Source organism: Falco naumanni, chromosome 6, assembly GCF_017639655.2.
Source record: "Falco naumanni isolate bFalNau1 chromosome 6, bFalNau1.pat, whole genome shotgun sequence".
Taxonomy (NCBI): domain Eukaryota; kingdom Metazoa; phylum Chordata; class Aves; order Falconiformes; family Falconidae; genus Falco; species Falco naumanni.
The window spans coordinates 7,152,893-7,180,798 of NC_054059.1; the positions used below are offsets into that span (position 1 = coordinate 7,152,893).

A 27,906-nucleotide genomic window follows, 5' to 3' on the forward strand; every position below is an offset into this window, starting at 1 on the left:
CGGGCCGCACACAGCGCTGCAGCCCAGCCCCCTCGGGGAAGGTTGGGTTTCAGCGGCATTTAACAGCAGAAGGAAAGTGAAACCCGACTGCTGCTAAAGCGCCCGGGCGCAGCTCTAGCGTGTGGCCGGGTGCGGGGGATCCGGGCTGCGGCGCTTGTCAGCGCCCGGCGGGAGCTCCCGGCGCCGGGCCCCCGCGACACTCGGCGGGATGCGGGAGAGCGGCTGCTGCCATCTCCCCCTCGGCAGGTGACGGAGACCAGCCCGCCTCTAACGGGCCCAGGGCGACCTGGAGAGGCTCCCCGCGGCGGTCCGAGGCAGGGCGGGCTGCATAGCCTCCGCAACCGCCGGGCCCGCCGGGGGGCTCGGGCCCGCACCCCGCGCTGCCCCGCGTCGCACCTGGGCGCCCGCCCGTCCGCGCTGCGCGGAGCTGCCGGTGACTCAGCGGCGCCCCGGTGACCCCCCCGGCGGCGGCGCCTCGCCGCGGCTCTGCCCCCTCCCTCCCTCCCCGCCGGCAGGATCATCCCACCCCGCCGGGCGGTCACCTCAGCAGGAGGAGCCGCCGCTTCGCCTCCGCTCCCGCAGCGACCTGACGGCAGCGAGCCTCGCCGCGCCATGCAAGCAGGGAAGGCAGCCGAGAGCCGGCGCGGCGGCCGGCCCCTGCAGGTCACCATGAAGAGGGGCTACGAGGTGCTCCGCGACCCGCACCTCAACAAGGTAGGGGCGGGCGGGGCAGGGCCGCCGGGCGCCGAGGGCGGGAGCCCTCTCCCTCGCCCGGCCCGCCGTCCGCCCGCGGGGGACGGAGAAACCTGCCGCGGCCGGAGCCGGGCCCGAGGCGGGGGGGCGCCGGGCCGGGCCGCCTCCCGCCGCCGCCACCTGTCGCGGCGCAGCGCCCGGGGAGCGCCCGGCCCGCCCCCGCGCAGCGGCCGCCGTGCCGGGCCCCGGTGGGGCGGCGGTACTTCCTGCGGGCCGGGCGGCGTTTCCTCTTCCTTCGGGGCGGCGGGGGCCCGCGGGCGGCGGCGAGCGCCGTGTCCGCCCCCGTCCCGCCAGCCCCGGGGCGCGGAGCCCGCGGCGGGCGGCGGCGCCATCCCCGCTGCCGCGGCGGTAGGCGGAGGATGCTGCGCGGAGTTGTGCCGCTCGGGTGCGAGGTCCCGCTGCCGTGCCTGTGTTTGCCCGGTGCCCTCCTCTGCCAGCGCTCTTTCCCATGGGTGCCCCACCTTGTCTCCCTGCGGGAGGGCCTGGCTTTTCCTGCCGTCCTACGTTTTATCCCCTGGCAGGTGGAAGGGGCATTTTATCAGCGCCGTTCCGCCTGCAGTGAAATTCAGCTCCGGTTCCCCTCTGCTCCGCATCGGCAAAGGCACCCAGCTTGCAAGAGCTGCCGTTACACAGCAAAACCTTTTTGACACATCTCCCATTTGTTTAAGAATAGTAATTCAGCTTGATACAAGCATCTAAACATGTTAAGCTAATCTGGAGAAAATAACGCTGAGTAAGTAACTGCACGGCTCTGATAAAGACGCAAAGTTCACACGGCAAAATCTACTTTGTTGGCATGACAGGCCCTGGATTCGCTGCTAAAATGAAAAACGGGTAAATAAGCCACACCTAGTATATGAAGCCTTGGTCAAGTCATTAGCCCCAAATTTGTTCTTGCACGTTACTTTTAACGGTGCTCTGTCTTGTGCCTCTGCACTAGAATGTATAGGCAGTCATTTTACTTACTGCTGGGTTGTGTCAATTGACAAAAAATATGTCTCTAGTTTTACTGGATAGGTTGACTCATCGCTGAAAGCTCCACGTATTAGTTAGATGAATAGCGCTTTTATTAGTCTTGGTGCTTGACTACAAAATTTTCTCAGAGGCTGTCTTATGTCTGTCTACGTGTAGGCCTGAGAAGGCCTCCTGAGGTCAGGTGAAAGGAAAATTAACCAAAATAGAAAACTCCCAAGAAGAAACTAAGGAGAGACTATTTTGCTTGGGATTGCTTTTAAGCAGCTGCAGTATTCACGGAAAAAGTCTGATTCAGAACAACCAGGAAAGCCAACCCGAGAAAAAACGCCACTTTATTTTAAGAAGTAAAATGGGGCTTATTCTAAAGTGCATCGATAAAGGGCAGTTGGTAGCAAAGCGGGGTCATTGCTACCTTTTTCCCCTCAACCATCATACATCTTGCCCCTGAACAGCATACCTGGAGATGAGGTGCTAATGAGGAAGGGTCTTGCTTGATTTCCTGGCTTAAGCTTTATTCTCCCCTCCCCCTCAGCTGTGGCATAGCACATATGTATGGTGCAGCAGAGAAGCAGGAAAAAATAGTTGTTCATTATCAGCTACATCTACCCGCTACCCAGCTAATGCAGAGTTTGGTGTTAGAAAAGGTCAGCTGAAAAATTCAGTCTTTTTGCATGTGAGGAGAGTGTGGTCCTGGTCTAGTGAACAATGGGTGATCCAGTTTTCTGACTGACAAGTGATTTTTGGTGGATGTGGATGTATTATACCCTTATATATATATATATACAGACACACACATGCACTCCATAATATATATATATCTGATTGCCAAATATTTAAATATACATGGGAAGTGCGATTAAATATGTTGAGGGCTGCCAACATAGTTGCCAGTTTGATAGCTTGTGGCCTGCCTGCATGCAGGGGAGCCGGTACTCCCAGTTCACTTTCTATTGCCAAGGCTGTTAAACAAGCATCATATTGCAGAGAATTCAATTTGAAGTAGATAAAATATCTCCTGTAATGATTCTAAAGTACAGGGATTGTTTGCAGTTCTGCAGAAGTGCCAGAACTTTCTATCTCTTGGGCCCTGCCTAAGAGCTGCAATTCCTTGGTATCAGCACTTTCTTTTGGATCCAGTACCAGTTTGAATAGTCCTATTTGCATATACTTGGCAAAAGTAGACTGTAAGTACTGAGAATGGTATCTAGCAGTCACTAGTAGAAAAATAAGACAAATGATGTTTTCGAGGTCTCTTAAGCCAAAGACAGCTGGTCTGTCAAGCAGCTAAAGCTGAAGTGTGCTAGAACATGTGAAAGCTTGGGGGCTTGCATCCTCAAATAATGCATTCCTTGTCTCAGACAAGTTGAAATTTTGACGGGGAACTATTTACACTTGGACTTCTTTAAAAATAGATGTAAGAAGAAATAAGGAGCTAGATTATTTTTATTTTTTTTATAAATAGCTACCTCCACTTAGTGCCCCACTCATCCAACAATAAAGCTGGATTTCTGCACATTGGGTGTGTACATCACTTTTTATACTTGACCATGATGGCTGGGAAGAGGTGTGAGAAAGGGCTCTAGGGATGCCAGGGTAAACACCCAGATGTCTTCTTTTCCGCTTCCTCTTTACTTCTACCTGGATGACAAAATTTCCAGAACATACTAAGCGCTGAAGTATGTTGAAGCCCTAGGCAATGTCAGTAATTCACAAACGTGTACAAACTTCACTGAAGGAAAACTTCATAAAAATGCTTAGTGGGTTTGTGTTTTGTTGGGTTTTTTGTTGCCCCCCCCCCCCCCCCCCCCCCCATCAGGGCATTTTGGCTACATATGAAACCATTGCTGCCTTTACAAGGTCACTGAGTGGCTTGCCCCATCTCAGCAGCAGGGACGCGTCAAAAATCATGAGGAACAGCAGATTGTAACATACTGAGTTTAATTACTTGAGGATACGTAGTAAACTCTTTGGGCAATAATAATGATTCAGTTTATCATCTGAGATTTTAGGTCCGTAGTGTTTAAAAGTGTATTTAGAACTTTTTTAGTAATTGGTTTTTGTTTGTTTGGGTTTTTTTTCCCCTCAGGCAACTTAAACACATTGTAAATAGCAAGGAAATATACAAGGAAAACAAACAGTTTCACTTTTCACTGAAATAGATTGCATTAGCAACCTTTAGCTGGGAGTTATACGCTCTTTAAGCTGATGAATTACAGAAGGGTGAAACTAATTTGCTCTCCTCCTCCTATAAATCTCATTTATGCTTTATTCAATGTACAAGTTTGCAGTTTTAAAGCACCCAAATCATTTAGCACTGAACTTTCGCCTCATCTTTAATTTTTTTGCCTTTTAATATTGTTTAAATGAATCATAAGTTCCCATAAGCTGCTTATTTTCAGAATCTCAGTGTGAAAATATGCAAACACATATTTCAATACCAAACTGTTCCAATAGCCTGCATTAGTTGCCAAGTCTAAACACGTCCCTGATTGAGAAACTGCCATTGGAGAAGTGCTTTGCTTACAGGCTGCTTTCATATTCATGCAGAGCGGTTCAGCAAGCAGGAAATTAGCGATTCTATTAAATATAAGTGCTGGAGGGCTCCCCCCCCCCTCCCCAGATGCTTAATACTAACCCCTCTCAACTAAGCTGTGACATTAGTTGTTGGCTGTCAGTCCAATAACTCTCTATGGGATTTACTATGTAAGAACTGTACTGGAACAGACCAAAGGTCCATTTATTGCAACGTCTTATTTCTGACAGTGGCCAAACTGGATCCCTCAGAAGGAGTAAAAGAGCGAAGGACGCCTTTGGTGATACTTTCTCAGACTAATCAGTTCCAGGGTGAGGGAATGAGCAGTTTATTAGGGGGTTATTAAGATATGAATGCTTGTTCTTTCCTATCAGGTTACATAAGTTATGTGTATTAATTTACTGCAAAACAATTTTAAAGTTTGTGTTGTTTTGTTTTGTTTTTTTTTTTAATTCAAGCGAAATTGTTATCTGAGCTAGAGAGAAGCATGGACTTCCCATTTTGCCCCTGTGTTTCAGACAGTGGGAGGAGAATGCTTGTAAAACACAGATACATTTTGTTCTGTATACAGCTAGTTGCTTCACTAAAATCAAATTTGATTTTGAGAAAGTATAATCCTGTGATTGATGTCGGTGACGTATAAAAAGGGCCTTAAAACTCTGATGTTTGTTGGTGACCCTGTAATGGGCCTCAGAAACCCCAGACCTCAGCGGAGAAATCAGAAGCATTCCAGTGAGATTTTCTCTATCTGGTGGATAAAAGAGATGAAACATTTAAGAAGCTTCTCTAAATAAATCTATTTTGTCAAATACCAAGCAGTAGAAGTCTTTTTTCCTTCCATTGGTGATGTTCGTATTTTCATATCTTAAACCTGTGTGTACTTTGGCTGGGTTCCTCTGGACTGGCCAGTGCTCATTGAGTGTTGCTTTTGCCTTAGCTGTAGATAGATATTTTGAGAAGAAAACTGACGAAGCTGGGCGTGGAGGAGGAAAAAAGTCCTTAAAATGGCATATTAGAAGTATCTATATTCATTCATAAAATAGGTTTTTTGGAGGTTACTTGGCATTGCAAGGGATGATTCCATATTAAGCGGTAGTAAGTATGATAGTGTCTTTTAGACTGGAAGGTGGTCAGCTCCGTGTGAAATTAAAGGTGTAATTTGAGGAATTTTGGAGGGGGCTACAGTTGCTGATCACTGTCACTATCGTCTACCTCCCTTTTTCCTATAAACTTTTTACCCTTTGCAACTTTGTAATTTTTAACAGTAATACTTCCTGGTTCTTAGCCCCATCAGATCACCTAGCAGAGCAATTCTGATCTTGATAAGGATAAGCACATTCTATTTTTTTGGTCTTTGACAAGAGTAAACAGTACAGTGGTTGTGCTAGCAGGGAAAGCAAATCAATCTGGTCTTTGGAACCTTTTAGAGTGAACTTGTATTGATTTTGCCTGTGTGCTTGGTGAGCATCGCGTTTTTGATCTATTGCTGGGTTCTCTGACACTGGAGTTGCTGTTCTGTGGAACGGCAGTGTAAAATAGGAGGTTCTCCAAGTGAGGCTGGCTCCTGCCAGAGCTGTCTGGGGCACGAGCTCAGCAGTGGCTCACTGGTGGATACCATAGGGCTGGGTGAGGACGTTCTCGCATTGCCAGCATATTCTCCTTTCTTGAAATCACTTTCTTGAAGGTGCGAGGGAGGAGTTGTGATGCAGGATGTTTTCTGCACGAGTGCTTTTATTTACAGTATGTGTGAATGGGCTTTAAAAATTAATTCCATGCTTTTTTCCATCTTTCTTACTTTAAGGCAGGTTTTTCCTTCATACTATTAATAAGAGAGGAGCCTTGGGAAAAGCACAAAGTATTTAAATCAGACCATTTAACCGCTGTCTTCCATTTTATATATACAGCTTGCAGCATTCATTGCCTCCTTCTACTTTGTCCATGACGTAGGAGGTAAGTTGCTGCAGTTGGTGTTCTTTTCGTCCTGTTGGCCTCCAGTCCTTTACTTGCAGTTACAAAGTAAGAGTGCTGAGACAGTGAGCTGGGAACAAAAGTCTGTGACTTGAATTAAAAGCAAATAAAATGAAGGAGAAGTTATGTAATAAGCTATATAGCAGTAATAGCAATTGAATAGTGTATGAGTTACCACAAGAAGCTGAAACCTAGAATTGTTTTGCTGTGAAGCTATTTCAGGCATTAAAAACACTTTCAGTTGTGTAATTTTCTTGTGAACTTCAGTAATTTAAATCAAACAAGGCTGACCTTTTTTCTTTAGGCTGAGGAATCCTGCGCCCACTGGTTATAAACGCTACTTGAATAGAAACATTAATCCTGGCACGGAGCACCTTGCAGACACGATTTGTGTATTTAGAACAGGTTAAATGTGTTTTTCTGTGCTAGGCTTTATAGACATGCTGGCCACAGAAATTGGGTGTTGGTTTTTTAATCTTATTGATGCATGTTGACAACAAGTAGGATAAGAGCTCACTGAGAAACTGTACTTCTGTCTAGGTAAAATAAACTGCAGAGAGTATTTGTGCTTTCTGCAGAAGCGTATTTCAGAGTACAGAAGTTCTTATTTTGCATTCTTCACTTTATATATCCAGTTCTGCTGAATCAGTCTTTTGTATGGCGCCGTCTCTGAAAAAGAAAGAAGTTGCGGCTGCAGCAGGCACAAGCTTCTCTCCCCTGGCCCTGCTTCCCTCTGAGGAAAGGAGGAAATGAAATGCACGTGACAGCAATGTTTCGCATTAAGCAGTGACCCCAAGTTAAAATGTGCCACCTTTGCTTTGTCATGCCTTTTCCTTTCCTTCCTTGCCTGCTCCCGTGAGCTGTGTGTTCGGTGCCTGACTCGCTGGTGGCCTGTGGGGCTTGATGCGAGGTTTCACACCGAAGGTCTCGTTGCTCCAAGCTCCGATGGCTAAGTGGCCCACTGCCATTGGGCTAAATACGTTACTTTTGGAGCCCTGAAACAGCGTATTAATAGCCTTCAATTAGGTTTTCCCAGTTTATATTAGAGAATTTTACAGTGGAGCAGCTGTTTCGAAGAAGTGTCAAAAGCGTCATTTGCTGGAGGACGTAATTCTCAGAGTTCAGCCACAGAGGCAAGTGGTTTTGTGCTCCCTGCAAATCTGGAGAGCTCTTGTAAGCTGTCCTTCACTCTCCCCAGGCTGAACCGAATATATGGTGGTTGCTTGAGAGCTCTGTGGCCCCTTGTGGCTGGAAGAGTAGCATGGAAAGGGGGAAAAGACCAGAAATAAGAACACCGGTGGGTTTGTGTGCCTGTGTAATGAGATGCACAGGGTAGTCTGTTCAATTCCATGTACCTGAAACAAAAAAAAGAAGGAATTCTCTTCTGCGAGTGTTAATAGGAGTAGGACATTTAACATGTGCTTAAACCTCTAGTGGGTTTTGGATGTGGGTTTTTTTTTTTTGTTTTGTTGGTGTTTTTTTTTCTTTTTTTTTTTTTTTTTTTTCTGCTTAGTGATAATGTTGAACAGGGTGGGATGCTTTAAAATAAAAAAGAACAGACAAAACAGACAATTCCATTTGCTGTGTACAGGTGCAGTGTTAGGAAGGACCTGCTTACCTGTTTAGTGCCAGCTGGGGTGTGATGGATGTACATTCATCTTTATGCATTCATCATCTTCATTCAGCACTGAGTTAAGCCTGTCCTACTGAGACAAGTACCTGTGGACTTCTGACCCAGAGGTACACGTACATGCCTATCATCAAAGCTTTAGTGCATGGAACTGAATTTGAAGAATTATGTGTATTTTTGTTGGCATGGTTGCTGTGATACCACAGTAGCACTGAGATGTTTCAAGCATCTATGTAACAATAATTAGATTGTAAATGGGTATAAATTAAGGACCTTTAGATTTAATGAATGGTGCTATATTTGATCATGCTGGTATACACACATGACCTTCTGTTAAAAAGCTGGTGATTTGTGAACTTGCTTTGAAAAGACTTTTCCAGTGAAGTTACCGAGGCCATCATTGGAGGAAGGCACAGCCTTACAGCTTCTGAGCGTAAGGGATTGTCTGTCTTCAGTGGGAGGTTTAGGAGATCCAAAGCTATCATATAACTAGGAAAGGTGCCAGTTTGGGGAGCATACCCTGTGACGAGCCACAGAGTTGGCTTCTGTAGAAGTGGGCGCAGAGGCTGTGTCTCTACTAGCACAAACCAGATGTTGTAACATCTGGCGCTGTGTGCGTGCGCTGGCTGGTGAGTTGCTGTGTTGCCAGGGCTCTGGCTGATGCTTCTAGACCTCTTTATCTTCTCTGATTTTTTCTGACTCTCTCCTTGGCCATGATTACAAACAGTTTGACAGTAGTAGGCCATTAGTTAAGCTTTGTTTGAATGTCCTTCTCTTTCATGGAGGGGCTTTCTCTTTATTTTGTGCCAGAGCAGTGCTGGCTAGGCCCGTGACTGGGAATAATTTTACAGTAATTATCCCCATTGTCTGGTTTAACACATCAAAAAGCTAAATCTATTATAGGAGAAAGGCAATAAAATGCTGTAGAATTACCAATTTGTAATATATGGTAGCCAGAGTTTTGTACAGCAAAGCTGCAGGCAAACTTGAAACAGTAGCCGTGTGTCTGCAACACTGGGATAGGTGGGACTTGGAATAAACTTCCTAATGGATGGGTAGAAGTAGCAAGACTACGTGTTAACTTGTCAGAGACCAGGCAAAAGCTTTGGTGCTTGCAATGTTTTACCTGACACAGGAATAAAAATGTTTAAATAAAGATGCTGACGGTTTCTAGTCAGGTGGAGGATGCATTTGGCTTGACACTAGAATATTCTGCTTTATCGTCCAGGGAGAAGGGTATCGTGCACAGTCAGTGGTGCTGCCTTCCAGCAGGGCTTGCAGACATGAGAAGTCTGTCTTACTAAATTATATATTAAGATGTGGTATTTATTGTGGGTGTCCTGTTCTCAATAACTATGAAATGACTTGTGGTTCTGAAATTGCAACTGTGCAAGCTCTCAGTGGAACGTGCTCGATGTCTGTTCATCTTCAAAAAATATCAAAGTCGTGGATGAAGTCAAACAAGGTAGAGGGAACCATCTAATAGTTACTTTGAGAAAGTGTCAAAATATAGTTGAATCGTTTATGTTAATATTCACCCTATAATGCCCGCATAGATTGAACTTTTATGTCAGTCACTCTTTTCTTCACCTTCCCCTTTCTCCCTTCAACAGCAATTTTATAAGTAGCCTTATACCTATAATTGAGGAGTAAATGATTGCTGTCAAGCATATCGAAACTCTATGAATTTATGTTTTAGAAATATTGCAGAATTTTTTTCTAGGGCCAATAATAATGACATGCTTTCAGACAAGTAAGAAAATTGCTGTGTAGTTATAACATGTTGAGTTATAATTTTGACTAATTTTCATGATTTCATGACATATAGCAAGATAGTAGGAATTTTAAGACTGCCTCAAAGGATTGCCAGTATGATGCATGTAACAGACCTCTAGGAGCCAGGACTGCCACGATACACAGCCATAGGGAATCTAGATTTGACCAAAATCACAAATAAGCTCATGGCTTTTATAAGGAAGATAATTTTTTGTAGAGTGATACTAGAGAAAGAACTAAGGACCTGACACTAGTTTTAGTTGTTTAAGTGGAAAGTAAATTAGTGGCAGAGGGATTCAGGAGGGGAAGCTGCTGCAAAACTGGCATGAAATTAGCACTGGTGCATTAACCCTTTTAAAAAACCAAACCCCTTTGTCACTTGGAGAGCTTGAGCACTCTTAACCTCTACAGACTTCTAAAACTTGATTCCTAGCAGCCCATTTAGAAGGAAATGTTGAAATATTAATTCAGTGTTCAACATAAACATTGGTCCAACCTTTCTGAAACTAGTCTAATTTTAATGTAAAATGATGAATGTTACACGATCTCATTTTTTTTATTAATTAGTGACTTTAACTACTGCAAATCTGTGGGTGATTTCAGAGGGAAAAAATGCCATGGAGAAAGCCAAATATGTTTCTGGTAAAACAGATCTCTAAATTAATGTTGTATGAGAATTATTTCATGCATATTCCTCAGTAAGTATCTTTTTTAGGAGTTAATTTTAAAAAAACCTGAATTGCATGCATAAGAAAACAAGTTTAGTTCTTATTAAAGCTCAAGCTTTGCTAATATAATTTGTTGCATGATTCAGGAAGCAAAAATCCTGACTTAGAAGAAGGAGGTCACAGGGCACCCTGGAGGCAGTTTCTTGCGGGCACTGTGTGCTTTCTGTTGAAATCAGTGTCTGTAGTTTACTTGGACACTGTTGGTGCCTATTCCTGTGTGAAACACAATACTCTGCAGGACTTGAGGTTGTTTACGGTGTAGAGGAAGCAGAGGAAGTGTGGAGTAAACACTTTTCATATACATAAAAAATACATAACATAGAACTGAAAAAAAAGCGTTTATGCTTTGAATACTTGTGGCTTTCAGCCAAAGATGTAGAAATACATCAGGATGTACTTGTCTGGTATAAGAGTTCAGAAAGGAAATTCATCACCGTTTTACTCTTAAAATGTAAATGAAGCATAGAGCAGCGATGCGTTTTATCATTGCGTGTTTATGCTTAGGTTTTTACTTTTATTGTTCAAGTAGAGACTGTTATCTGTGGCTTAGAAAAACTGATTTTTTTCTTTAATAACAAAGTTTAATATTAAGCTAAAGTCACTGTTCTGGCTTTTTTTTTTGGTGTATTTGTGAAAGAAGTATCCCTACGAGTGGTTTAAAGAAATTGCAAACACTTTTGGTTCAATGTAGCTTTGCTTAAATAAACTCAGACTTTAGTCTTGAGTTAGTATTTTAGATTCATCTGTCTTATTAATGAATTGTCTGTATTTTTGAGACAGAGTAGGTTTTAGGAGGTATTAAATGATTTTAGCATCCATTTCAGATGGGATATCACAGTTCAGCTTACTTCCTCTTGTCCCCCATGAGTGATACACTTTTAAGTTGGCTTTTGGCATGGATGTTGGATAGTACAGAATCACTGCTTTGCAAGAGAAGAAAATAATTGTTATGGAATACCTCATTCCCTTTTCCACAAAGGCAAAAATAATTTTGGCTTTTACTAATGACTTTTAAAAAATATCTTTGCCTTAAATGTGTCCTGGAGATGAATGCATAGTGGTGATCATGAAGCATGCTATAACATTTTCAGTACTGGTGTCTTAGCTGACTTACTGGATTTCTTCCTCCAAATACCTGACTTTAGAAAGCAGATTTATGTGTGTAGGTGTATTTATGGAAGAGGCAGTAAAGCCTCTTTACCTAAACAGTACAAAAGAGCTCTATAGTTAACAGATAGAAGTCAGAACAGAACACTGTAATGCTAAAGTAAAATGAGTTCCTGACTCTGTGAAGCGCTTAATGTTGGTTTGACTTGGCTTGAATCTCAAGTCTTGTATGATGTTTTTTTGGAGGGATTAGACAGGACCAATGTGCCTGAAGCAGAGGGAGCCTGTTTGTGTTAGTTGGTAGCTAGATGCCTTTTTGAAGGTATTGATGATGCTCCTGCATCTTTGCTTCTTACGCACACATGTCTCCATACTGTTTTAGCTTAAGATCTGGAGAGATTACTATCCAGTTAACAAACTTAGATTAAAACTGTGAGGCGTTAAAATGCAGTACTTCACCAGCTGGTGGCTGATTAAGTATATGGTTCTAAAACTCTTAAAAAGGACTTTTCAAGATTTTGTAGGACCTTTTTGCCATTGTTAAACATGTTATAATTACAATGGAGTTTCTTTATGTAAAGTAGAAGGGTAACAGCTGAAAAAACATTTTAAGATTCTTTCAAGTACAGAATATTGAATCCTAATGCTGACATGTTGAGCCATTTTAGTTCATGATAAATATATGCAATAAAATCCTTGCTGGATATCAAGATACTGACTATTGGAAGGTAAATTTATCTGCTGGTATTTACAGGCAAATGGAAGTTATTATGAAAATACATTTCAAACTCTTGATTTTGTGCTGTAGCAGTAGTTAGAGTAATATCTTAAGGTCCTTAAGTTTATGTAGCTTTGGTTTTTCCCAGGCATAAGCCATTGTTAAAAGTCATGTTCCAGGAGCAAGTGCAGGGTGAGGCATGAAGAGCTTGTACCAGGAGACTGGGGATTCAGCCTCTTGGACCTTTGTAGAGGAATGAAGGCACTGATATTAACACTGATAATATACAGCTGTGGGTTGGCCGATGCAGACAAGGTGCAGCTGTGGCTGGTGAAGTTAAGTGGTTGGGCAGCCAGGGAAGAAGCAAGAGAAGAGAGAGCCTGCATGCCTTGGGTGAGGAGAGACGAGGAGAAGGCAGCAGTGGGACCGGCATGAAGAGTGTGTTGTTACGAGATGGTAAAAGACCTTGTTGCAGCTGGCTGGTTTGGAGAGTGCTGCGACAGACCTTGTGCAGGAGTGAGATCTGGGAGCAGTTTGTTCTGTGCTCTGCCCAGGCTTTTTGGTCTTCATCAGATCAGATGTTTTAGGTGACTGCTTGACATCTTCATTCCCAAGTTTTCTCTGAAATTCTTACCTTGCTCTTATCTGGAGCCCAAGCAGGACAGTTGTCCTGATTCCAGCATAACTCTGTCCTAGGATGTTTCGGATTGCCTCTATCCCAGGAACACGTTGAAGTGTTGAAGCTCAGTGAAGCCCCTTTCTACTTTCTTCTCGCCGAGCTCCTTGTTTTTTCAGGCTGCTGCTGAGTTTAGATGTCATTTTACAGACTTTGTCTACAGCTTTCAGGCCTGGTGAAGGAGAGCTGGTTCCTTCATACGTTTCAAAGCTTTTCCTCTGCACAGGTTATTTATTCACTGAAGCTCTTGGAAAAAAATTACTAGTTTGTGTAACAACTTTTCATGATGTTTATGAAATTTGGTGTATTATTTCTGTGCATAGCTTATGTGTAACGACAAGCTTGAGGTAATACAATTTTCAACAGAGTTTGAGACATCTGTTTGTCTTCTAAAGCATACAAATTTATGTCTTTAAGGCATACACTTTTATAGTCTTAGGAGGGCATAAAAGCAGTGCAGTTTATAATTTTTTTTGTGTTAAGACAAGATTTCATGCCAAATTGTCTTTAAGGATGAGGCTTACCAATTGCATTGCTTTCTCTAAGTGAAGGCTGGATAAAGCCTTCCTCTTGCTCATGTGGTAGCGGATTTGGCATGGCTGTCTATTTACTAGGTCAGTCAAGGGTCAGGTGAAGAAATAAGGAATGGCCCTTAAAATAGCTTGATAATTCTAAATGTATTTATTTTTTACTTTGTATAGAGCATACAAATTCTTACATTTAGAACACTGCAGTGATTGAACTAAATACATCGATTATAGGTGAGAATGAAACGTAGGTGAGCCTGTGTAAACAGGTACCAGCAAAGGTGTCTTACTGTATTGCTTTTTTTTTCTGTATTGAAGGTGGCTTTCACCACACGCCCTCAGCTACTGCTTGAAAGGAACACTTTATCTGAGCTCGGGGAAAGTAGAACATCTCACTTTCCATCTTACCTGGGGAAACATGACCGGTCCAGCTCTGCCTTGTAGCCACTGGCCTCGCATTTGCCAGGAGAGCAGAAGTGTTCAGGTCAGGCATCTGCGTGAAACTGGAGCCTCTGCTCTCCTGCCAGGCTGTGTGAGGTATTGAGCTCTTGTGCTTCTTGGAGTACATGGATAAACTCAAAGTAGAAAATAAAAAGTGCTTCCTTCTGAGGTGTAATTCTTACCAAAAAAAAAGTAAAAATTCTGTAGTATAAAGAAACACACCATTCAAACCAATTTTGTTTCCTAAACTTCTTACTTTTGTGTAGTTTATGGCAAGAAATAACATTGTTCTGGTTCTATAGTTACTGAGTCCTCTAACTTTATTCTTCAATAAAGATGTTGTGGGTAAAACGGGTAAGAAGAATAGATGAATGTAGGAAACTACAGTTTACATGTCATAATGTTCCACTAGAAATTTAAACAGGGTGTGTGACTAACAGACACTCATCCTGCTTTGCTTTGAGGTACACTTCACAAACCTTTAAAAGCTTTCTTTGTCTTACTTCAGAACTATGTAATGACTATGAGTACACACATTTTTTTTTTTCTCCTTTAATTAGTGAGCTCTACTTCAGCAAGAGAGACAAAATATTGTAGTAGATTGGGCACTGGACTGGAAACTAGGTCATGCAATTGTGATTATTAAATCTTAGTCATTTAGTTTTCTCATCTGAAAAGGCAAGCAGCATTTGGGAAATTTTGAGGATCAAAGCTAGTATAAAGTACTTGGCTTTGCATAATCAGCCGTTTTAGAGAATGTTTTGCTATGTTGTTTTTGTACTGCTAAAATCTAGTATCTATTACACTTTCTTTCTTTGGGGGGAATCATCCTCCAGTTTTTACAGTAATCAGTCAGCAGGCTGCTATTGCTTTTAAAGGCACAGCTAAGTAGACCCGTGTCTATCTCTATAGTCCTGCATATTTTGTCCGTGTCCTTCTACCTTCTGCCTTAATGCAATGACAAGTACAGAAGGTGTTAGTGCATGTACAGCCTCCTGCATTACAGTTCCCAGGACAATCCATTAGATAGGGCTGCAAATCGTGGCCAGGGCTGAATGCTGGGGGGGAATGGAAGCTCTGAATAGGCAGGAAGAAATCATCCATTTGTGTAGCTAAACCTGCTTCTGGCTTCAGGCCATGCTGTGCCACATGAAGATTAGTTCCAATTAGATGAAGTGGTAGCTGACCCTTGGCTGCCTCCTCTAAGCCTCCTGGTCCTGGGCAGCATTGCTGAGAGTTACATCCATTCCAGCGGAGTGGGGAGAAGAGGTGAGAAACTGTTCGCTATTTATCAGCTGAACGCCTGAGGAAGCTCAGGTCAACGCTTCCTGTCAATACAAGAAAAAGTGTTTCAACCTTCCACTAACCACTACTTGGTAGTTTTTAACTCGGTGAAACTTCACTTCTTCAAGAAGCTAGAATTCACGACTCCAGGACTGAAATTCATGTGATGATGTGAATGAAGGATGACTTTCTAATGGTATATTTAGCAATCTGAAGACTTTGCTAGCTATTGGGTAGGCAGAGGTGATACAAATCTGAAATACACTCTTTTTGCGCACTTAGGATTCTGATGTCGATTCCCTAGAGAAAATGTCCCACACAGAAGATGTCTAAAGGCTGAATAAAACTCCTGCCATACCTCGTGTAGTGGAGCTGACTGTTGCCCTCAAAGATATCTTTTTAAAAATTTTATTTTCTAAAATATGCTAAAACCAATGCATATATATGTCCTTTAAACAGAAGGAGCTGCATACTTTTTTTTTTAATGTATGAATTGTTATGGCATTCTTAGAAATTATACTTCTGTAGTGTAAATAACAAGCAAAAGAACGTTTTCTTTGAAAGATATCTTGGTGGTTTAACAATTAGCAAAATGAATCTATTTTCATGTCAAAATACTGAATTTTATCTTAGTCTTCCTATATTTTGTAATAATTTGTTATTTCAGAAAATATTTCTGTTTTCTAGTATAGGAGTTCAGCAGCAACCAGAAAGCCTACACGATGAATTAATATCCGTGAACCTAACCCTGAAAACACTTAATTATATAAGTAGCTACAGAAAGGTAATGCTTGTCTGGCTGTGCTCCAGGCTGCCAGCAATGCGACTCTCAAAGTATACAATGATAAGCGTTTTTTGGCCCTTGAAAATACTTACGGGCATCTATTTACTGAAATGCATGGAAATAATCTTTCAGATACTATGAGGAAACATGGCACGTGCATAAAAGCCCCATTTATCTTGTGCTGGCCTCTTACACGCTTCATTACGTAGGCAAAGCTGCTGTGGCAGTAGTTGGTCATACAGCTGTAGAGAACTGAAACTGGACCCGTTATGGTGAATCTGCTCTGGGTTCTGTGAATCCGTTATCCTCAGCAAATCTCATTAATAATACCCTCATTGATCTTATGTTGGTGCTCTGGGTGTTGGAATTCCAGTAGTAGCCTTGTGAGCAGTCCAACATGGGTTAGACTTGACCAGGAATTTTCCCTGCCTGTCCTGTCCTTTCTTCAGTTGACAATATATGTGGTCAAGGCAAACGTGCTTCTGTTTGCGACAGCAAATATGTGTTTGCAGGAGCAGAACCTGTGCTGGCTGGAAACTTCTTTTGGGTCACAGCGTGAAGAGAGCCTCAGCCTGTCTAGATCATGTATGCCGGTATTCACTCTGCCTTGAAATGAGTAGTTAAAGGAAAATGCAAGTTAACGATTGAGTGGTTTTGTCAGATGTGGCATGTGGGACTGAAGCATTCAAAATAATCACAACAGCATGTCCTGGGTTTTAAAAGAATACCTTCTAAACAAAATTACTCCCTCTCCTGTAGTTATCCATGCTAAGGAACTTGCAAAGAGAGTATTTTTATAAGCCTTTTCCATGACTTAACCTACCCAATTTAGTCTGCGCGCTGACATTTTATCTGACTACTGGGTTTTGTCAAAGCATGTTAGTTTAATTTTGGGGAATTTCTTTTTGGTATATGTTTGTTGCACTGCAACTGGCCTATCTCAGTAAGTATTTCCAATGTTTTGGCCCAGGTTCAGCTGGCTTGCTTAGATGTGTGAAACCCGCGCGAGTGTGTGTTCATTTTTTTACCCTGCCCGACTTAAAGAGTAACGTCGGCAACAATAATAATATAAACCCATTGAAATGAAAGTACCTGGCATTCCTCAACGTGAAGTTAGTTATTTCCAGTGTCTGGTGCTAAAAACTGTGATGCTTCTTGAGATGATCCTTTTTTTTTCCTAAAACTATGAAGATCACTGTCTGAATGCTACTTAGTGAAAGGAGCTGGTACTATCATAATGGGGAATGTGAGTGGAATATTATAAAACCATAGAGTAATTCCTGTTGGAAGGGATCTTGCGAGGTGTCTAAGCCTAACCTCCCACACAAAGTGGGGTCATATATGAAAGAATACAGCTTGCTCAGGGCTGTATCCTGTCGGGTCATGAAAACCTTTAAGGATGGAGACTCTACAGCTTCTCTGGGCAACCTATGTATGTGTTCGTGCTCATGGGAGGATTTTTTTTTTTTTCCCTTCTACACAGTCTGAGCCTGTCTTGTTTTATGCCTGTTGTCTCTTGTCCTTCTGCCGTGTACTGCTGTGAAGAGCCTGGCTCTGTCTTCTATCAGAAGACACCTGTCTACCTCAGTACAGGTGCTGGTAGGCTGCTACTAGGGCCCCCTAAAACCTCTTCTCCAGTTCCCTAATAGGGGATGTGCTTTAGCCCCTGATCATCTTGGTGGCCCTTTACTGAACTCGCTCCAGATTATTGATGTCTTTCTTGTACTGGGGACCCGAAGTTGTACTCTTACCATAAATGTAGTCTAACGGGTGCCAAGTAAAGCAGTACGATCGTTTCCCTCAGTCTGTGCTCCTGTTAGTATGCTATGCTGTGGCTAATATAGCCCAGGATAGTGTCGACTGCCTTTGTTGCCTGTGTGCACTGGTGGCTTCTGCTCAATTTGCCATCCACCAGATCCTTTTTTACAGACTTGCTTCTCCTCAGCCAGTCTGTCACCAGCCTGAACCACTGCAGCCTGTATTGTTTCCTTTCCAGGTTGCAGCATTTTGCATTTGTCAGTGTTGAATTTCATAATGTTTCTGTCAGCCCGCTCCTCCAGGCTAAGTTCCTTCGGATGGCAGCCCTGCTCTTGGGTGTATCCATGGTTGCCCCTATTTGGTGGCATCTGCAAACCTGATGAGAATATGTTCCATTGCGTTCTCCAGGTTGTTGATAAAGATGCTAAACAGAACAAGTCCCATTACAGACTGCTGCAGCACTCCACTTCTTACTGGCCTGCAGGTGGAATATAACCCATTAACAATTTCCTTCTTAGTTCCATCATCCAACAAGAGGTTTATACCCAGCTGGTCATTGACCCATCTAGACTGTAATATTCCCACTTGGGTGCAAGGATTTTTTGGGCCCCAGTTTTGACAGCCTTCCTTAAGGTGAGATAAATGACATCTCTCTCCCTTTGTCCATAATTCCAGTCATTTTACCATAGAAGACAATCAGGATGAGTAAGGATGATTTACCCTTGGCTTAAGTCCAGTCTGTAATGTCCTACTTGTCCTCCTCAGTCCCCTTGGGATATTGAACTATGATATGGTGCTAGACTATGGTCACTTCACCCAAGGCTGGCATTGATTATTGTATCCCCAGTCAGGTCTTTCTTAATTTGTAGAAGAGCTGATCCAGCTCTGCATCGCCCTTGGCTGGCTCACCCAGTATCTCCTATATCATCTCTTAACGCTCTCCAGTAATCTCCTGGATTTTTTGTGTCCTGTCATGTTGCTTTTGCAGCACAAGTGAAGGAGATTAAAGTTTACCGTAAGAACAGCGACCTGTGGTCCAGGGACTCACCTTGTAGGTACTGAAGGAACAAGGAAAGTTTGTCAGCCTGGTAGCTGGTTACTATTGCTGGTATCTACTGCAGCCAGAGTTTTCAGTCATTCAGCTAAGCATTTATATTCTCTGTATATAAATAGCAGAAGGAGGAAGAAATATCTGCGTACACATAGCACTTGTGCATGACCTCTCAGTCAAACTCATAAATTCTGTTGAATACAAGTCTCTTGGCAATGCTGTGCAAGTTTTGGAATACTGTAAAAAAGAGAAGCTATTGTGTCTCTGGTTCCTCTGCTGCTATCTGCGGAATTTTCAAAGTGCTATCAACACTTCTATAAAGGAAATACAGTGCAAGTAGAGAAGCACCTTGGGAGGCTGGGAAATACTTATTCGGCCAAACCCAAGGCAGTGCTTTCTCTTTAGAGCTTCATTCTCTTTGCGTAAGTAGCTGTTGCAGGGGAAGGGTCTAGCAGAACCCTGTAGTTCTCATCCCATCCTGCTCCATCTGGCCTAAGAGGGAGCCATCTGGGGCTGTTTCTAAAGCTAAATTGTTAGTATTAACTTCAAGGAATTATCCTAATAACTACTAAATGGACAATCTCCTCATCACTAAAGAAATTTAATTCTCAGGTTGAAAACCTTCTGGCTGGGTCTACAGAGCAAATCAGCTGTGATGATTTCCCGCCCCCCAGTTGTTTTCACTTTCCTCTGCTCATTTAGATCTCTTAGAGGTTTTGGTGCATGGAAATTAAAGTACAGTTCAAGTGTGCTGCAAAGGAGATGTATACGTGAAAGGTTTGAAAAGCCTCCACACCAGCTGTTTTGAGCTGTCATCTGCTCTGGTTGAGTGAATTGTTAAAGTAGGTCCTACCTCTGTTACTAAATAAACTAGTATGAAAGCTAGAGAAGGCAACTTGAAACTCTTCTGGCTAGCTACCTACAGATAGGTTGGTGTAGTTGAGAGTTCAAGCCAGGTAGAAAGGATGGTTTGGCATCAGATCATAACTGATTTTGCTCACCTGGAAAAGGGGGCAATTCATATTCATCTGGCTAGATTTCTGTCTCTGGAATCTTTGGAATCTTTTTGTTCTCCTTTTTTTTTTTCCTGTCCGTTTTCAGCTGTCAGCTGTTGCCATGCCAGTTAAGTTTCTTAAAGTTGTTTTACAGCTTTGAGGTTTGTTTGGATTCTCAGTGGTTTCTGGATGCCCTAATAGTAGCCTAGAAACTAAGACCCAGCATCACAGAATAATTTAGGTTGGAAAGGACCTCTGGAGTTTGTGGTCCAGCTTTTTGCTCAAAGCAGGGACAAGTTCAAAGTACTGCAATGTGTGTGAATGGAATGAAACCAGATCAAATAGTCTGGTGGACCTATAGCTTATAGGAAATGGGGATGCCTATATGCTTTTACCTTTGGATTCCTGAGAAAATCTTATGCCACTGCTCTGAAACCTTGCTGAATGTGCTGTCTGCTTCAGAGGTTTAAAGAAACCTCCATGGCATTGGCTAGCTAACTGACCACCTGCCTTGTAGCTTTAGCCTGCTCAGACAGGCTGGGGCTCTACGGGCTCAGTAATCTTGGCAACTGAAGAAGAAACTCATCTTCTAGAGCTATGCTAGCTATGGAGCTTACAAGAGAGAAGAAAAAACCATGGAGTTTGGCTAATGATAAAGAGGAAATATTGGGACTGCACTTGGCCTAATCAATGACGGTGGAGTAGAAATAGCACAAATCATCTTGGTGACTCAGACTCTCCACTGACCAGGAACCTCTTTTTAGGGTGAAAGCCAAAATCTGCTGCTGTTGCTCCTCTTGGAGTTGTAGGCTGTTTTTTAAATTTTCAGTTGTTCTGAGTCATGTGTAATTCTTTATGACTACCCAATTCAGAATAATTTAATCATATTATTCTTGCTTATGTTAACATGTCGGTGGAAATATGACAAGTACACCATAAAGGATAATGTGAGGATTTTTTGTTCTGTATTCCATTGAAGAGAAAAGCAGAGCACTTGCAGTACTCCATGCTTACTGGAATAGTTTCCACAGCAAGCTCTTACATCTTAAAGTAATGCTCTTACATATATAGATTTGCAAACTGTATGCAAGTAGTAAACATTCTGCCCTTCATGGCCTGTGTTTTCAATAGCAAATAGCGTTGATCTGTAGACCAGATGCCTACAATATACAGTGTCAAGGATTTCTTCAGGAAAGTCTGAGGCTTGGAGCTATTTAAAAATAGATTTTAAAATTTTGGGGGGAGCGGGAGGTTTTTTACATTTCTTAGATTTTTTTGATCCGGAATTTATTTTATCTTATTGGTTTTTTTACCTTTGGTAGGGAACAGGAGATGTGGTTTGGGTTTTGTTGTTTTTTGGGTTTTTTTAGCTTGTTTTTTGTTGTGGTTTTTTTTCCTAGCTTTTGGGCTAACCATAGCCTGATCCTATGGACTGAATGCCTGCTTACAGCTTGGATTTATTAGGTGAACTCCCGGAACATATCTTCTAATTATTTTTTACCCAAAAATAATTCACTTCAAGTGCTCTGAGACTGTTCTACAATATAAGCCAAATGCAGCGAGTAGTGACAATCGGGAAACTTGATTCTCTAGCCTGCATCCCATTCAAAGAAAAAAACCTCATGTGTGTGCACCTAATATATATATATATAAAACTAAGAAATAAGGGATTCAAAAACTTTGTCTGGTCTTAAGGATTTCTATAGGTCCCAACAGCTTTTAGTGCAGTGAAAGTGTTTCATAGGGTGTTTTAAATATATTTAGATGTATGCTATGGAATAAATCCATGCACGAGAAGACATTCTCCCTTTCTGAGAATTTCACTTGTTTATCAGACCCAACGGATGAAATAGTTGTGGGTCAAAGTTAGTGCTGATTTATTGGGGTGTTTTTCTGCTTGAGCAACCATCCTTCTCATAATAAAGAAGTGACATAATTTCATCTATAAATAAATAAGATCAGTGAGATTAGACATGTACCACAATGCAGGCAGCACTTCCATGGGAGTGTCCTGTCATTTCACTTCCAAGCTGTCATCTGCTCCAGTTGAGTGAATTGTTAAAGCTAGCAAAGGCAACTTAAAACACTACTGGCTAGCTTCCTGCAGATAGTTTGCTGTACTTGAGAGAAATTCGTTATTTGTAGAATGCCATAGCAAAAGAGTGAATAAACAGACATGTAGACCTGGCTATGCACAACATGCTTTTGTGTCTTTCCACTTACACATAGAAACAGCTTAGGGAAAACCTTGGCTGGGAGCAGTGCTTACTCTGTGTCTGTGGATCCGGAGATCGGGTCTAATTCTTTAAGAACCACCAGAAAGTTTTGCACTCAGAGTCAGACTGATGAAAACATTTCTGCTGCGCTTGCTTTACCTGGTCTTCTAAAAATTAGGTGGGGTCCCATGCATAGCTGCATTGAATCCTGAGGATCCAGAACTTGTTTCGACATCGGTGGTGCCAGCAATCCCTCCTGTATTTCTTCTCCGCTTCAAGATAAGCAGAGCTGGCTGTTCTCTTCCCTTTCCTTCCTGACAAAAGGTCTTGTACGCTATGGGTATTAAACCCTTAGCCAGCATATTTTCAGCTTCCTTTCCTTGGCTCTTATCTCATCACTTTGGGTGGGTAGTCTTTGGGTCAATGTGTTCCTGCATGTTTACTCCAACTGTATTTGGAAGGAAAAAACCATACAGTAATGAAGTGTCATGCTGAAATTCCTGCAACTCTTACTAAGGTTAGATGGCTACTGTTATCTTCTTGTGTAATGTCTTAAGAAAGTGCTATTTTATTTGAGATATTAAAAATAATAATACAGCTAACTGCCTTTATGCTGTTAAGCTAGTAGTATCTTTTTTTTTTTTATGAGAGGTCCCTCTCACTATTGCTTAGCCCTGGCTAAGACTAAAACACTTGCATCTGAACTGGAGTTCAAATGGTGGAGATTCTCCCGGCCTCACCCACCTGTTGCTGACCTGCTGCCAGGATGCTAACATGTTTGCGGTTCCTCATGCTGGCAGGTACATATGTAATTTAAATTCCCAAACTCCATTGGGGTTTCAAGTTTGCAACCCCTCCCATTTATACAATTTCTGCATATACATTCAAGGCAAAAAACCCATAAAACAAATAAATAAAGGAATCATTAGAGCTTGTTCTAGCACGATGTGGAGATGAAGAACAAAGAACCAGCTTTTGGGGTAAAGCATCCTCTGATAGCCCGTGAGATCATCCACAGGCCAGCTTTTCCATGATTCCGCCTAAAAAGTACTGGAAAGAACATGCAATAGTATTTGTATTCATTAATATCAGTGATGTATCCCCTGATTTTTATGCTTCTCTGTTGTGTGTATACCTAAGAGAAAACTCCTTCTGGAGTTAAAAATTCCTATACAGGAGTATCACCTGGAAAACTGGTTTTGGATGGTTATGTAAATCTTTCTGATGGCTAAACACTAATCCTTGACAAAATTAAAAAGATTCATTTGTAGGATATAGAGCAGGTCTGGGTAGGCCTTTTGATGCAGATTTCAAAACCAAGGCAAAATACAAATCGTGTACTTGAGCATTCATATTGTGTCACAGTCTGAAAGGGTGCCAGAAAGTTTTCTTCCTGCAAGAGTAGTTATGTTTTCCTTTGTATTTCTGCATGAGGAAGTTGATGATGTGCCTGCAAGAATCACCTCATTCAAGGAGCTGGATACGCTTCAGGTTTTGTAAATATGTTGTCCTGACTGATGATCCGTTTCGCCTTCCCTGCTTCAGAAATGACCTGCGTGACCTTGCGATCTGCTTTCCCTCAGCAAGGAGAATAACAATGCTTTTAATTTCGCTCATGGTACTGCATTAACTAGGGTTATATATTAGTTGCCATTTCATTTGGTACAAATCCTGTTAGTAACGAGTGACCAGGCTGAAGCAGGTTTTGGTGTGCATGTGTGTTTAAAGGGCTGCTTGCACAAGCTGCTCAGCAGAAACAAGCTACACAGACTGAAATTATTTAAATTATTTAACCAGACATACTTTTTTTTTTTTTTTTTAATGGCAATGATGTGAAGAGCTGCTCTCGAAGGCTGTCTCGGGGAGGGACAGCGGTGGTTTTGTGGAGGGCTGCGACAGAGCCTCTGCTGATTCCGCCGTGTCGGTAGAGCCCTCTCATGGGGATGGCATGTATGTCTGCAGGAGCAAGTTTCTTGTCCTAGGCAACAAGAACTGATCTTCCAAAAGCATTTTTCTGCTGGCACATATGTCAGGGCTGTTGCTTGCATAACTGCTTCGCTGGAGTTTGTGACTTCTTCCACGTGATCTAGTCTGACACAACCATCTCTGTGGGCTTCATGTGGACTGGTCCTATGTTGGACAAGAGCCTGCAGAGGGACTCCACATCTTGGTATCTGCGGAGCTCAAGCCGAAACAATGTGAGAGAGAAGGATCATTCTCTTCCCCGCATTGCTGAAACCTCTTACCTTCTGTAGTGTTTATAATAATACTACTTTAATTCTGAATTACTTTTCTGTAAGCAGATGAGAATGGTCCCTTCTGGAATTCATATTTTTTGTGTACCTTAGAAATATATTAATCAGTTAGCAGGTACAGTAGGGCATTGTTGTTGAACTGTGAAAAATCCAGATGTTTAATGACAGAATATTTGTGGTTTGTCTTAAAATCACTCTACTTCAATATTGCTGCAATGTCTACTGACTTTTTTTGGTGATTCTTTGTTTAGTAAAAACTGTTCAAGGGTGAGAATTGACCTAAAAAAGTCTCTCCAGCAATGTCCTCCTTGACAGGGTTGGACTTTAGATTTTGTTTCTAAATTGCCAAAGAGTGCAGGATGAGTAAACACAGTAGACATAATAAGGAAAAAATATTTATCTGTCTCTAATTATCTGTGCTGAAGCAAAAATTTCACATTGGTGCTATAAATATTTCTATGATCTAACTCAGAAGCAGTATTAACTGTGTTTAGGACAATCCAAAGGAAAAGAGATGACTGTCTTTCAGGCATTAGTCATTCACATTAAATCATGGATAACAGGAGGTTGTTAATTAGAGAAAATGAGGTTAGATTAATCTTCTCATGGTTCATAATCTCAACCAAATTTCCCATGGAAACCCAGTAGATTCTACTACAAAAATTGATCCTAAAATGAGAAAGTTTCGTTCAAGTAAACACAGAAAAGCTGGTAGTACATTAGGAGATATTTATTACACTTCTTGCAACAGAAGAAAGCATATGCGCCCTCAAACAGGGAAGCCAATTAGCTGCTAGATTCTGTCCAGAAAAAGATGAAGTTAGAAGAGGAAGCATTTCTTAAATTTCTTACTCATTTTCTAAAATGAAAATGTGAAAACAAATACTTAACAGTTGTCTTCAGAAAATATTTCTGCAACGTTTTTGTTGTTTGCATTTTTGAAGAAGTATTGCAAACTGGTCCTTTCAATTTCTAAAAACTCGTATGTAGGAAAAATGCAAACCCAAACCAAAAACCCCACTATGATCTAGTAAATCCTGTCAGGGACCACAGGGGAGTAGAGGTTGAAGGAAAGATGGACAAAGCCCAGGGAAGATGAGGAGAGAAAACAAGTGTCGACAAAATGAGGAAAGCTTACAAAAAGGAAGTGAAAATTATCCCTTTTCTCATTTATTATTAGATAAAATAAAAAAATAAACAATTATTTTGGAAGACCACATAGATGTTGAGAAACTAAAAACACTCAAAATCAAAAATGAGAAAGAGGACAGAGTTTAGAGGCAGCATTTTAAGATGGGCTTTATAGTAATTTGGTTGTCTAAAGATTAAATTACAAATAGTACAATATTACTTTGCTGTTGGATAGAGAACTGGTAATACTTATTTCCTAGTGGAAGAAAATGTAGGCTGCAGCAGATGAAAGCAGTGTTCCTGGCTGAAAAAAAAATGTTTTACTTGCTGACGATGCTGGGTGAGACTCTGTCCTGGGTATCACAGTGGAGTAAATTGCACGTGGCTTATCAAGTCATGGCATGCTGCTCTGAGTAGGGGCTGGGCCAGGGGACCTCCTGAAGTTCTTTCCCATCTGCATGATTCTCTTTTATTTGTTGTTATTGGAAACTGCATGCGTATAATAATGGTTTGGATTTCATGGCTAACTAGATTGTAAAATTTTGTTCTCTTAAAATAATGTCCAGCTAATGATTTTTCTGTATCTTTCAAAAAACTTTGCTCATTATTTAAATGGATACGGGTGGTTCAGACAGTTAGGTATGCACCTGCTGATTTTATGAGTGAGAACACAGGACTGTAAATTCTCTGATTAAAAACAACCTCTCTCTTTTCACTTTGATACAGCCAAAATGCCATATATGTGCAGGGTTAGATGCTACAAGAGGAAATTAACCCCAGCAATCCCATTTTTTCCTATCAGTTGTCCTGCTTTTCATTTTCTGACCCAACAGTGTGTTTCTGTCTCTTTTCACAAGTGTTGCCAAGGGGCTAGTTTAAAGGTTTTTGTCATCCATGGTTTTATGTCTCTCATGGACATTTTATCAACTTGAGGACAAAAAGTTTTTCTAAATCAAACACTTTAGAAGTTAAGCTTATAATTACTGTCCTGTGGGACTCAAGCTGCCAGGAAAACGTTGAGTGATGTGAGAGTTCATTACAACTACAAAGATGCAACTAAAATATTTTTTGAGTGTTCTTGTCAAAGGGGGAAACAAGTTTGGTTTTTTCCAGTTAACATATGTGCCTATAAAAGCAAGTGTATGTAGGGCATGTGAACTGTGGCCCCTTAGAATTGTCTAATGTGGGCTTTTCAGCATCCAATTTTGAAGGAACCTTGGGATGTATTTTAGTGGTTTCCTCTGTTCAGAAGGGGAAATAAACCCCCCCAAAAGTCTAGACCTGCTCCCTCTTCAGTGATAATTATCTATCAAATAGTGCTAACTTAAGTGGTATTATCAATTTCTGGTCTGCCATTCCAGAGCCCAGCATGTGGCTGGGTTTGCAGAGCAGTTCAGGGAGAGAAGGGGGCTTTTATAATCATGTGATTTCTGTTACTTGGATTCTGTTTTATCCAAGCTGCCTACGGTATTGTTTATGTGATTTGCCAATCTATTTTTTTTATTTAAAAAAAGCCCTAAAGTCAGTCCATACATCTAAAATCAGCACAAATGCTTGGGAAGCTAATGGAAGGCAAAGAGCAGAAAGAAATATTATTTTTTAAACTGAATAAACAACGGTGACTTTTTAATACTGTTGTGTATTTGAAAAGAAGTGTGTGAAAAGGTAACTAATTGTCTTGGTAAAAGGTTTGCTTTCATGCATTAGAAAGTATGCTAAAATTTTCGGCGTATTGTTGGTGGACTTCTGTCAGTGCTGTGTATTTTCATGCAACATCCGTCTGAAACAACTAACCAAACAAAAATGTTTAATTTCTGAAAGACTGTGAATTTCCTGCAATGTAGAATTCCTCTCAGAAGGAGGTGAGTTGGCTGGGTTTTGGTTTTGAAGAGGCAGATTTCCTTAACAGTGTAACTGATAGCAAAGAGTGAAAAGGCATTCAAACTTGACACAGTTTTGAGTATATGAGATCGACTGGGAAGGACAATGGGAAGAAGGACAGAGCTACATGAGCCCAGCCAAGAAGTTCTCCTGATCTACTTTTAGGTAACAGATCTTAAACTTGGCTATCACTGATGCTTCAGAAATGACAGACATTAGATAGCATAGTATCATAGGAAGCAACCCAAACAAAAGCTTTGGGACTTAATTACTTTTACTTAAAAATGACATTTTCCTTTCGTTGTTTGTATTAGGTGATGTTTCTTCTTTGGCAGATAGTGTAGTCTGTGGAGGAAGTTACCTAGTTCATCAGGAATACGTGTGTATGTGTAACAGGATAAATGATGTGGATTCCATGCACACAAATCCAGAATTTTCTAGTTATCTGGGTTTTTTTGAGTTGCATGTGTACCTATTGCAATGTGTGTCCCTACTTCAGAATACGAAACGTTAGAAATCTCCAAATGCTGCTCAGCTCATTCTCCCACATGTGGGAGAAATTAGAGTAGCTAGTGGGGGGGGGGGGGGTTAAATTGTTTTATATAGTACTAGTATTCTAGTACTAGACTTCTTTAAGCCCTTGAACAAAAGCATTCATTTTGCAGGCGACTAGTAAAAGTTCTGGTTCAACACAGTAATTTAAAGATTCCAGCTTTAAA

General features: G+C 41.6%; 1 protein-coding gene across 1 annotated transcript in view; it reads left to right on the forward strand.

The window, feature by feature from the left end:
- Nucleotides 1-502: 502 nt before the first annotated feature.
- Nucleotides 503-27,906, forward strand: part of ME1 (malic enzyme 1) — a 184,550-nt gene continuing 157,146 nt past the window's right edge. The window contains exon 1 of the mRNA XM_040598022.1: nt 503-714. Coding sequence (XP_040453956.1) covers nt 613-714 — 102 coding nt within the window. The 5' untranslated portion in view covers nt 503-612. The remainder of the gene's footprint in view (nt 715-27,906) is intronic.